Source organism: Engraulis encrasicolus, chromosome 9 (assembly GCF_034702125.1).
Source record: "Engraulis encrasicolus isolate BLACKSEA-1 chromosome 9, IST_EnEncr_1.0, whole genome shotgun sequence".
Taxonomy (NCBI): domain Eukaryota; kingdom Metazoa; phylum Chordata; class Actinopteri; order Clupeiformes; family Engraulidae; genus Engraulis; species Engraulis encrasicolus.
Genome location: NC_085865.1, coordinates 40,608,318 through 40,621,191, shown reverse-complemented (window position 1 = coordinate 40,621,191; position 12,874 = coordinate 40,608,318). Strand labels below are relative to the sequence as shown.

The window sequence follows — 12,874 nt, the reverse complement described above, 5'->3', positions numbered from 1 at the left end:
CCGATTAAGACTTGGTCATCACCATTTTGGTGACAATAAGATTATAGTAGAGGGACTGTGCTAAGGGGTTAAAATAGGCTCTATGTATTGTGTTTCATTGGTTCATTTGTATTGGGAAAAGGCATCTGTTAAGTTGAGTTGAGTTTACCTGATCTGATGCACATGTGACTGTGTGGTTACAGAGATCATTGTGCTTCTAAGCAATTCTATTTTAAAGTCTCTGTGGTTTGTTTGTATGGCACTGACAAAAAACATCACTAACTCAATTTCAGAGTTATCTCAAACAAGCCCTACGGTTTTGTTTTGCCGGTGCTGGTTTGTTACGGGTAATGGCTCAGGTCATGAAAATCAACATTTCTTCATACCACCAGAGTGTTAAGATAACACGGATTTGAACCGTGTTCACGACTTAATATGCTAACTCTTGCTCCACACAAGTTAGATTTAGGCATGGTTTTGGTCAGAGCACAATTTGGCCATTCCCCTTGTTTGTTTTGCTGTTCCTGGCAAAAGTGAAGTGGCAGAAACATTGCATTACTGACAGGTTAGGGTGATGCATGGTTTTGGTACTTTCCAGGTAAGCATCCTCACAAGTGTGGCATTTGCGTTTATATGTAAGCACCTGATTTTATGTGAACTATGCTAACTAAACCTCTCCCTTCTCTCTCCCTCCCTCCCTCCCTCTCTCTCTCTCTCTTTCTCTCTCTGCAGGTAAGCGTCCTCACGAGTGTGGCATCTGCAACAAGGCGTTTAAGCATAAGCACCACCTGATCGAGCACACGCGTCTCCACTCGGGCGAGAAGCCGTACCAGTGTGACAAGTGCGGCAAGCGCTTCTCCCACTCGGGCTCCTACTCCCAGCACATGAACCACCGCTACTCCTACTGCCGCAAGGACTCCTCCGCCGCACGCAACCCGGGAACGGGAGCCGGCGCTGGGGACAAGGGAGGCGGCGGGGGTGGGTCTGCTGGAGGGTCCAGGAAGGGAGGTGGTGGCGGGGGCCTCCCAGGGAGCGGGGCCACGTCTCCCCTGCAGGGCGATTCGGACGAGAGGGAGAGCGAAGAGGGGGAGGAGACGGGGGCGTCGGGGAGCATGGTGGACGAAGACGAGATACAGGTGGTCAGAGTTGGGGATGATGGCGAGTACGATGATGAGGAGGAGGAGGAGGATGAGGAGGAAGGAGAGGAGGAGGAAGGAGAGGAGGTGGAGAGAGGAGAGGGGATGGAGGTCGGGGAGCACGGAGGAGGAGGAGGAGGAGGAGAGGGGGACGAGGAGAATGGAGAGATGGGGGAGGAGGAAGAGCTGGCAGATGGAGAGATGATGACTGTGGTGGTGATGGAGGAGGAGAGGGAGCAGGAGGAAGGAGAGGAGGAGGAGGAGGAGCAGAGGGAAGAGGTGAACAGAGAGATGGAGAGAGAGATGGAGGGAGAAGAGCAGAACGAGGAGGAGATAGAGATGGAGGGAGAGGTGAACGGGACGGAAGAGAGGGAGGAAGTAAGAGCTGAGGAACCTGTGCAAGAAGAAAGCGAAGAACAGAATGAAGTGAGAGGAGAGGAAGAGAGTGAAAAGGGAGGAGAGGAAACGAGTGAAGAGAGAGGAGAGGAAAATACAGAAGAAGGAACAGCAATGGAGACCGTAGAGGCGGGAGAGACAGATCAGAAAGAAGAGGCGGAAGAAGAGAAGAAAGAAACGAAAGAAAATGTGGAAAAGGCTGATGAGGCGATGGAGACAGAGGGAAAGGTGGAAGAGAAGAAGGAGGGAAAGGGGGATGAGGTGACAGAGGAGGAGAAAGGAGAGACTGAAGGAGTGAACGCAGAGAGTCAGGAAGAACAAAGAGAGACAGAGAAGGAAGTGGAGAAAGAGGGAGAGGAAGCAAACAAAGAGAAAGAACAGGAGACAGAACAGACAACAGTAGAGGGAGAGAAGGAGGAGGGAAGGGAAGAAGAGAAGGATGCAGAGAGTCAACAGGAGAAAGGAGAGGAAGACAAGAAAGAGGAGAAAGAGGAGGAGGAGAAGCCTACGGGGTGATGAAACGTGTGCACATCCCCCTCTCCTTGCCTACTTACCTGAGGAGGACGAATACTGCAGACTACACTCGTCCTCTCTCATACGGATGGACAGATGATCAAAGAGGAGAAAAGCAAAGAGGAGGAGAAAAAAAACAGAATCAAGAGACAAAAAGAGCGAAAGCCAGCGAGAGAGAGAAGCTGAGAACCCGTGTGTGTGTGTGTGTGAGTGTATGTCAGAGTGTGTGTGTGGATGTGTGTGTGTGTGCGTGCGCTTGGTCTCTCCATGCTGCATTTGAGTTCACTACTGTGTATATTTCCTAGTGTGCCTGAACAAAAGACTAATCCTGACACCTTTTTACCACTTGAGACCTTCAGTGTTACAGAAGAGGAGATGAAGACAACAAAAACAAACACACAAACAAATGAAAAAAAATAGCCAATCCTGAACTAAAGAGACACCACTCCTTTTTAGAGAGCAAACACTTCTGTTTTTGGGGGGGTTTATTTGTTTCTTACACATGAAAACAAACAAAAAAGAAACTAGAAATGGGTCTTCTTTTATCAGTGTTACTTAACCCGTTTTTTGTTCTTTTTTGTTGTTTGTTTTGTTTCTTTTTCTCCGTCATTTGTGTTACTGTTCATTTGTTTGCGGCCGAGATTCACTTCTCTCTTTTTTTCGTTGTTATTGTTTTGAACAATCTTACAGTGTTTTTATTGCCAATGAACAAAAAAAATGAACGAACGAAAGACAGAAAAAAAGCTGAGAAACTCGATCTCCGGGCATCTGAAGGAAAAAAAAACAATTATGTACCTGTGCACTACCACTTACCTGTTTACCTGTGGACCACCGCTGTGACCCCTCCCCCTCAGTGTTAGGGCGACGCCCACTTTTTTACATGTGGTCGACGCCCACTTTTACCTGCCTGCCTGCTTATGACTGTGAGCCTTAATTCATCAAGAAAAAAAAACTAAGTTAACAAGTAGATAAAACCTGAACTAAAAAGAACAAACCAACAAGCGGAAAAAACCCTGTGAGGCCCATGAGAGTTGGTCGAGTGGCTTTTTGTGGACGCTTGGCTTTCTCATGGTCCAATGAACTCTCAGAGATGCCGTGATGTCACAAACGGGGGGAAGTGATGTCAGGGATGGACTTGTGATCTGAAAAAAAGGACTTTCATGTGTGTGTGTTTTTTTTTTTTAAGGAGGTGAGATAATCTGTGTTAACCTCCCTCTTCTATACTTACGCACACACACACACACACACACACACACCCTTATGCAAGAGATGCATGCGGGAAGTGCCATTGACCAGGTTTCCAGGAGGCTGTTCTCCCGACAGCATGTAGACATTGGAGGAGGGAGGGGAGGGGGAGGGGAGGGGAGATTCCCGTCAATAGTTGCTGGTATTGTTTGTAGCAATTTTTATTTGTATTTTATTTGGTTTTTATCTATGTTACGTTGTGTTGTCCGAATTTTTAACCACTAATACGTAGTTCCCCCTAGTCAGTCGCCCCAGCCAGAGAGAGAAAGAGAGGGAATGAGAAAAAAAGAGAGAGAGAAACAGAGAAGACAGTGGGAGGAATGAAATGATGTCCTCTGTTTCCTACTGAGATTGGCGCCTGCCCTCCCCTCCCCTCCCCTGCCCTGCCCTGCCTTGCCTGTCTACCTGCCTATTGGCCTACAGTAGCCAGCCAACAAACAAAGCGATCGAGCTATCGAGGTATCGAGCGCTCGTGTTGTTGACGCTAACCGCATGTTCCCTTTGCTCTTCAGGTGACTTAACGAAATCACACATACTAAGCAGCCCCCTCCCTACCTCCCTCCTCTCCTCTCATCCCCTCTTCCGCTATGCCTCGTCAACCCACCCCCTCTCTACCTTACCTGCTGAGCAGCTGATGGCATGCCGCATGTGGCCCACAACTCAACCGGACTCGGGACGGACTCGGGCCAGATCTGGTTGTAAGGCAGGCCGGCCAGCTGGTCACACCTGGCTGCTGCTGCACGGAGCATCACTCATTAGGCCTCGTTTACCCTTCAGTATTAACTTAGTATTCTCATGTTTGCCTTTTATGTTACTGCCTGTGGAAGGCCTCACTGTGTGTGTGCGTGTGTGCGACAGAGAGCGCGTTCTTGAGTTTTAAGTGCTTCAGTTTCATTATTGTAATGTGGACTGAGACTGTATGTACGAATGTGTGTGTGTGTGTGTGTGCGCGTGCGTGCGTGCGTGCCATGTATTATTTTCTGTGACAGCAGTATTACCCCCTTACCCCCTCACCATTCAGTATACTTTTTTGTCTGATTAGTTTTAGGAGAACTTTTATATTTATGTGTCTAATTTTTATATTTTCTTTTACCGTTATTTATTACACAGTGTAGTGTACATGACTGTAGTTTGTATTAATACAATAATATATTTTAGTATGAAGAATAATTTCAAAGCTAAATGAGAAAACAAACAGAGCCTGAGAAATAAAATAAAAAAACCTCTGGTATTTTGAAGTGTTTTAAAAGAAAAAATACAAAACATTACCTGAAGGAAAAGCCGTTTTCAGTGTTGTTTTAAAGACGAATGATGATGATGATGATAATGATGATGATGAACGTTTTTTTTTTTTCCTTAAAAAAAAAACAAGCCCCCCAACCAGCCAATGTCGTCATTTCAATCGGACTCTTTCTCTGTCAGGTCACTCGTTCGCTTCATCTCCCTCTTTCTATCTCTCCTTTGTAAGCTACTGATCCCTCGTTCTCAAGGGGACCCGACCCGCATGAGTCCTGGTGCAGGAGTCCAATCGACCCCCCCATCCCCCACCCCCCTTATGACAAAAAGTGCCCCTCCCCTGCCCTTGTTGAAAGCCAAAACCACATTAACTCTGTTTTTTGTTTATTTTTTTAACCTATGAGTTTGTGCCAACTGTTACTGTGTGTTGTTACCACCTCCGTGCCCTGGGTGGCGCTGCCTGCATCGGTTTTTATACTGTATGTCCCTCCTTTAATCCTTATTTTTATAGACATAGTCCTCCTCTCATTTTTTTATGACTCCCCATCTCACAATAAAAGGACGTCAACAGTATTCCCATTGGTGTGTGTGTGTGTTTTTTTTCTTTTCCAAAAACTAGACATATACAGAATCATGAATTTGTAACAGTTTGTTACAAATTTTACGGTATGTTAAATTTTACCGTAATACCGCACTAAAATTAAGTTGGAATTGAATTGAGTCATAAGAAAGGCTGATGGCAAACACATTACCCTACACTTGATTTAAAACTATAAAGTACGTACATTAGTCATGTTACTTGTGATTTGTACAGATCCACCAACACCTGCATTGTAGATAAATAAAATTGGCTTAGAGGTGTCAATCCCGGGTTCAGAAAGAAAAAGCCCTGCCACAAATTGTATCCAACCAGCTCTGAATCAGTTGATCATAATGATCACTCAACACATGTAAGATCACTGCCTGGTTCACACCAGACCATTTCACGATGAGATATGGTCTGGAGACTGCACACTGAAAGACATCTATACAAAGACACTGCCGTGAAATACATCTATACAAAGACAGTGTTATCTAGGGCCCATAACATTCTCAAAGACTAATCACACCCAGGATGTGGACTATTCAAAAAACTGAGATCTGGAAGGCGACTGTGCTGTCACAGAGCTAGAACGGAGAGACAGAGAAAGACCTTTTTTCCTCATACCATTTGCTTACTGAATTCCTCCTAATTACTTTGATTGAACACACACACACACACACCTTTTATTTTATTTTTATTTCTTCTTCACCCTTCTTCTGCACACTTGTTTTGCACCGGCCATGCATTTCATTACAAGTGACACGAAAGTGTCTCTATGTACAGTGAGTCCAAAATGTATTTGATCCCTTGCTGATTTTGCCGGTTTGCCCACTAATAAAGACATGATCAGTCTATAAATTTATGATAATATGTATTCAAACATGAAGAGACAAAATATCAAAAAGAAATTCCAGAAAATAGCTTAAAATAATATATTTTAATTTATTTGAATTTAATTTAGGCAAATAAGTATTTGACCCCTCTAGCTAAAGAAGATAAAGTGCTTTGTGGCAAAGCCCTAGTTGTCTAGCACTGAGGTCAGATGCTTCTTTTAGTTGATGACAATGTTTGTGCATATAGTGGAAAAGATTTTTGGCCATTTTTCTTTTGCAGAGTATCTCTAAAACATTAATAGTTTGTGGCTGTAGCTTGGCAAATGGGAGGTTCAGTTCCCTCCATAGAATTACTATAGGGTTAATATTTGGAGACTGTCAAGGCCACTTCACTACTTTAATATGCTTCTTATTGAGCCACTCCTTCGTTGCTTTGACTGTATGTTGTGTATTATTGCAATGTTGGGAGATCCAAAAATGGCCCACCTTCAGTGTAGTGGTGGAGGGAAGGACGTTTGCACTCAGGATTGCACATTACATGTCTCCCTCCATCCATTCGTTGATGATGTGAAGTTGTCCTGTGCCTTGGCCAGACAAACACCCTCAAACCATAATGATACCACTTCCATGCATGATGGTGAGGAGGGTGTTCTTGGGATCATAGACAGCAGTTCTCTTTCTCAAAACACATTGAATTGTGTTAATGCCAAACAGCTTGATTTTGGTTTCATCTGACTACAGTACCTCCTTATCATATCCTAAACCAGTCTGATGCCCGTTGGCAAACCTCAGGTGGGACTGCATAGCTTCCTTCTGAAGTAGAGGTACCATGTGTGCACTACAGGATTTTAAACCTCTGTGGCATTGAGTGCTACCAGTAGTTTTCTCAGTGATTTTGGTCCCAGTAGCTTTGATATCATTGCCTAGTTCATCCCGTACAGGTCTAGGGTGCTTTCTTCCTCTTCTCATGATTATCAAATCCCTACAAAAGGTCAAATCTTGTATAAAACCCCAGACAGGTTGATGGATAGTCATTTTGTATTCCTCACATTTTGGAAGAAATGCATCAACAGCTGGGTCATTAATACCCAGTCTCTTTCTTCTGGCTTTGCAGCCCATTTCATCTTTGTTCAGGTTTAAAATCTTGTCCCTGATATCATTTGACCGCTCTTTGGTGTTTCCCATGCTGGTGAGGTTGGAGTGTGACTGATTCACTCATACTATGGACTGATTCTGCTGATTCAATGTGTCTTTTATGCATGTTAGTATGTACAGGTGTCTTTAATTCAGATGACAAGTTGATCGGAAGTGCCCATCTTTGTCTGTGGGCCCGGAACTGTTATCAGTTGGCAGGGGATCAAATACTTATTTTGCTCGATGAAATGGAAATAAATTAATATATATTTTCTTAAATTAATTTCTGGATTTTCTTTGTGATATTCTGTCTTTCCATATTAGAATACATATTATCATAACATTTATTGACTGATCATGTCATTGTTAGTAGCCAAACCAACAAAATCAGCAAGGGATCAAATACATATTGGACTCACTGTACATGACAAATAAATATCCTTGAATTTCTCGTAAGGGAGGCGTAGTGGCTGTATATGTAGCCAATCCTGCGACCCTGGTTGGTTTTACTGCATTTTGATTTGGGAGCAGACAGGATGAATCCAAAAGTCCTCCTGACCCTCGTGTGAGCGAAAATACACAATGATAAATGAACTGCATTTACATAACGTCTCTCCACTCCCTCCAGCACTCAAAGGGCTTTACATGGTATGCCTCACATTCACCCATTCACACACTGGTGACAGTGGCTGCCACGAAGGGTATCAACCTACCACCAAGAGCAACTTGGGGTTGATTATCTTGCTCAAGAACACATGGATGGGGTCAGGCAGAGCAGGGCTCCAAACCTGCAACCTTCTGGTTGTCAAACGGCTGCTTTATCACCTGAGCCACCACCGCATACGAGGGTCTGGCAAGAGTCACACTCCTTCAACACACCCTGCTGACGTCAAAGGATTATACTGTAGATTCCTTCCTCAACATTCTTTGGTGACATTCTCCTGAAGCCAGGATGAAGAAACTCCTGGGTGGGGAAGGAAAGGAAGTGCGTGCTGAATTAAGACTGACGAGGGGCTTATTGTGCATGGATTCACACATATGACACCGCACCCTCTCAGCTCTGCTTAGTAGAGTAGAGTTTCTCAGCCCTCAAGGGGGCATTAGGGATCCCTCAGGGGGCGTTGAAGAGACAGTTGAAAGGGAGTGGTGCTTAGTTGCAATTTGGGAGAGTTTTTTAGACAGTTGTATTCCTTAATAGACAGTTAGAGTGTTATATTCCTTAATTAGACAGTTGTATTCCTTAATACTAAGGGGGGCGTTGGTAGGCTTTGGATGAGAATAAGTGTTTGTGAAAAAAGGTTGAGAACTACTGGCTTAGAGGCGAGAGACATGAAACAGACCCAGAGATTTAGGAGCATGATGACCCAATTATTGGCCACTAAAGAGGGGAGTGTGCTTTTAGGAGGCTGGAAACAAGAGAATTGGAGTCCAGAGAGGTATGAAAGAGGCCCCAGAGGACATCACATGCACACACACACACACAGATTCTGTCATGCACACATTCATGCCTTAAGCTCACACTCACGCCCACAGACACACACCATCATGCACCTACATGTACACATGCATACACATACACACATATACACAGCCCCATAGCATTTGACACACACACACACACACACATTCTGTCATGCACACATTCATGTCTTAAGCACATACACTCATGCCCACAGGCACACATCATCATGCACGTACACATGCATACACATATACACATACGACCTCATAGCACTTAATACACACACACTTACCCTCAAGGTCCCATAAGATTCGACGCGCACACACACCCACACACACACACACACTGAAGGTCAGCTAAGCGCCATCGATCGGGCTCAGGTTTCCTCCTCCATGTCTCTGGTCTCCAGTTGCCTGCTGGGAGAGTTGGAGACTTGGACTGGGACATGAATTAGTAATAGACTCTCCCAGCAGCGAGCGCAGTACTGTCTGCTGTCTGCTGACTCTGCCACTGGACTGCACCATTTTTCTCCTTGCTGCTCACTGTCTTACTACCTGTGTGTGCAGGATCAACTTTTTTCATCACCAGCCAAAATGGCTAGTAGATGCTAATCTTACTAGTCAAACACACACTCACTAATGGGTCAAAGTGGCTAGTAAGTTGGTCTTTTCTACAAGCCAAGTTGAAATTTCACCAGTATTTGACCGGTTGGTTGGTGTTGATTTAGAGCCCTGCCTGTGTGTGTAGGGAAGGCGACGGGGTGGGGTTGGGGGTGTGGTCACTTGTCCCAGGTCCAGGGAGACAGAAGGCCCAGAATTGGATCATCATGACATTGTATGTATTGGGTTGGGGGCCCTTTGAAATGTCTTTGTGCCGGGCACAGCCAAAGCTGTCAGAGGCGCTGTGTGTGTGTGTGTGTGTGTGTGTGTGTGTGTGTGTGTGTGTGTGTGTGTGTGTGTGTGTGTGTGTGTGTGTGTGTGAGTGTGAGAGAGAGAGAGAGAGAGAGAAGGGGGGGGGGTGATTCTGGATAAGCAAGAGTGTGTGTGTGTGTGGGGGGGTGGGGGCTATGGGGCTATCAGCCTGGTGAGCAGGGACATAGAGGATTGATCACTGCACTCACTGTATGGCTCCTGCCTGACATGAGGTCACCACAGTTCAATTCTCAGCCCTGCATCATAACACACACACACACACACACACACACACACGTGTCAACCCTACTCGATCTTGCTCTTCTTTCCTCTCAGAGTGACCACATCAGATAACACACACACACACACACACACACACACACACACACACACACACACACACACACACACACACACACACACACACACACACACACTAATTGCTGTTCAATTTTCGACAGCCCTGCTCCTTCCTCTGGCATCCCTATGGCTTTTCATAACAGGCCCTCTGCTCTTGGCCAAAGAGAAACACACACGACACGGACACATACATGCACGAACACACACACACCCACAATGTGCGCGTACACATAGATGTATTTTATACTACTATGTGAAACCAGTTGCTGCCTTTCCTCTTTAATTCTCTGTCCCACTCTCCTCTCCTCTCCTCTCCTCTCCTCTATTCTGTCGTTACCTTCCTCTACTAACTACTGTGTTCAATCGCATCTCATTTCTCTTTTCTTATTTTCTTGACCCCCTTCCTCTCTTCTCATTTCTTCTTCTCTGTTCTGTCGTTTCTCTGTTCTGTGTTTTGTTAATGGCAGCTCCTTGTTGGCTCTTGTCTTGTGTAATCCTTCTCTGTCTCATCATCCACTCTGCTCTGCTCTGCTCCCCTGCTGCAGCGCCATCAGACCCTGTGGAGCCTCAACACACACACACACTCGCGCACACACACGCACACGTACACACACACACCTACACACAGACACACACACACCTCCCACTCTGCAGGGATAGCATTGCATAGCACTCAATCATGAGTGAAGCTGCACCCACCTACAGGATTCAATTAAAACACACACAAACACACAGCTACACTAGTACACACTACGCACCCCCCCCCCACCACCTCACACACACACACACACATGAACACACCCTGATATGCTCACACACACACACACACACACACACACACACACTCTTCCTAATACACTCACTCTCTCAACACACACACACCTACAGACTCTCTCTCCCCAACACGTACACGAATACACACTCTCTCATACACACACACACACAAACCCACACGCACGCACACACACACACACACACACACACGGCACGCACACTATTTTCTCTTTTTGTGTCTCTCCCACAAACTTAAACACACACAGGCGTAGATCCCCACCCACATTCACTTTTATCACCGTTTGGATCCCAGATGTGTTGTGAAACAACCTAGTGTGTGTGTGTGTGTGTTCATCAGGGCTGGACTGGCCATCTGGCATTGCGGGCATTTCCCGGTGGTCCCTGCACCCTCGTGGGCCCCTATTTTCAGAAATGTTTATTTTTTTTATAATTCAGGGGTCCGTTCCTCGAAAGCGTCTTTGCTATCGTCGTTAGCAAAGTCCTTCGTACGAGCGACTCAACTCTCTCTCGACAGCGACGCTCGCCACTAAATCCTAAGTGACTAAATCTTAAGACAGTCTTAAGACGGTTAGCAACGACAAGAATCGAGAAACGGACCCCAGTTCTTTTATTTTAAAGCATAAATCCAAAAGTGCCCAGGTGCTATTTCTCCCCCAGGGCAGCCCTGGTGTTCATTGACTCCCTAAGCTACCTAATGTTCTGAATTTCAATGTGGTACCTCAGTTGTACCCTGACCGTGTCCTTTTCAATCATGATATGAAGAATGAAGACAATAATATAAATATTACCTTGGAGATCGTGTTGTGTAATACAGTAAATGTCAAGCTTCTTTTTTTTTGTTTACTCGCTTGCAACATAACACTCTTGTGCAACATTACCTGAAATAACAGCCATTTGCTACGTATGTGAACCACACACACACACACACACACACACACACTTTTTGGTGTTACAGTTTTTGCCTACTGCTTGCACACAATTTGCAAAATTTGGCTCATAGAGTCAAAACTCTACACACAAGCCAAAAACTCTCAACACTTGGAGATAAACCCTGCACATATATGCCAACATGAAACTCTGCTATCAAAACCTTAACATTGCCAGAAAAACTCAACAATCTTTTGTCAAAACCTCACTTTCATGTCAAAAGACACACATTAGCACCAAATGAGAAAACAAATTAGATCAACGTGAAAACAGTTGTCTACTTTATACAAAACACAGCAGTCTTTCTTTTTGTAACAGTCTATTCAGACTCACAGAATGTACATCTTCACAAGACCCCAGAATTCAATACTGTACATTACACAACTGCACCTTACAGTACAGGACATTAAACTGAAGCAAAATATCTTAAACAGTACATCACTCTCAACACAACAGTGTGTATGTGAGCTTACTGTATGAACCATTTTTTTGTGTAGCCTATTACGTATATTCACACATTTTCAAACATCTAAATATGATATAAATATGTGGTTGATGTCAACATGCTGTAATGAAAAACATAGTCTATATACTTTTGTTGTTTGGGTATGAGGTATGAGGTTTGCTTACAGTAAAGTAACGAAGTACAATACATTTCCAGACACAATATGCAGCTGACATCTACTATTATGTGTATTTCTACAAACTATCATGTTCATACCTAACATGTGATGATGAAGATAAAAGGCAACTCCTACCATCAGGGTAGGTTTTACAGAACGTGAGTCAGTCAATGCCACTCCATATTCTACTCTTTAGTACCGTTGTGCTATTTGTTGTTTTGTTTGAGTGTAGGAAGGTGTGAATTTAGCAAAGTAGCCATCAAAGTAAAACAAATAAATGCAAAATAAAATAAGTGCAATGTAATATAAAGAATGCAACTTTGTAACTGGCAGAATAGTGGTTAATTTTGAAAGCATGTGTTTTATTGTCGGTGCCTAAATCTTGTCATACATCCAGTGTGTTTTGTTTTTCTAGCGGATGTGTTTTCCCAATGATATGATGAGTGTTCATTTTTAAATGGAGTGTCTTATGAAGGAAAAAGTGTGCAGTGACCATGAGCAAGTGTGTAGCATAAAGCAAAACGTGTGTTTCTGAATTGCTGCAACAGTGTTAAGCAGAACTTTTGTTTTAAGTACGGCACACTGTGTTAAAGTTATGTTACCAATAACTTAACAATATGCTATTTTGGTCTAAGCATCAGCCTATAGTGTTTAAGCAGTAGGCAAATACTGTAATCCTCCACAACACAGCCCTCAATGTGTGTCTGTGTGTGTGTTCTATGTATTGCACACATACACACA

At 44.3% G+C, this 12,874-nt stretch overlaps 1 protein-coding gene across 2 annotated transcripts in view; it reads left to right on the top strand.

Moving 5' to 3' along the window:
* Window positions 1–5,070, top strand: part of zeb1b (zinc finger E-box binding homeobox 1b) — a 100,157-nt gene extending 95,087 nt beyond the window's left edge. For both annotated transcript variants that reach the window (XM_063207120.1, XM_063207121.1), the window contains one exon: window positions 712–5,070. In XM_063207120.1, coding sequence (XP_063063190.1) covers window positions 712–2,027 — 1,316 coding nt within the window. In that variant the 3' untranslated portion in view covers window positions 2,028–5,070. The remainder of the gene's footprint in view (window positions 1–711) is intronic.
* Window positions 5,071–12,874: the final 7,804 nt, after the last annotated feature.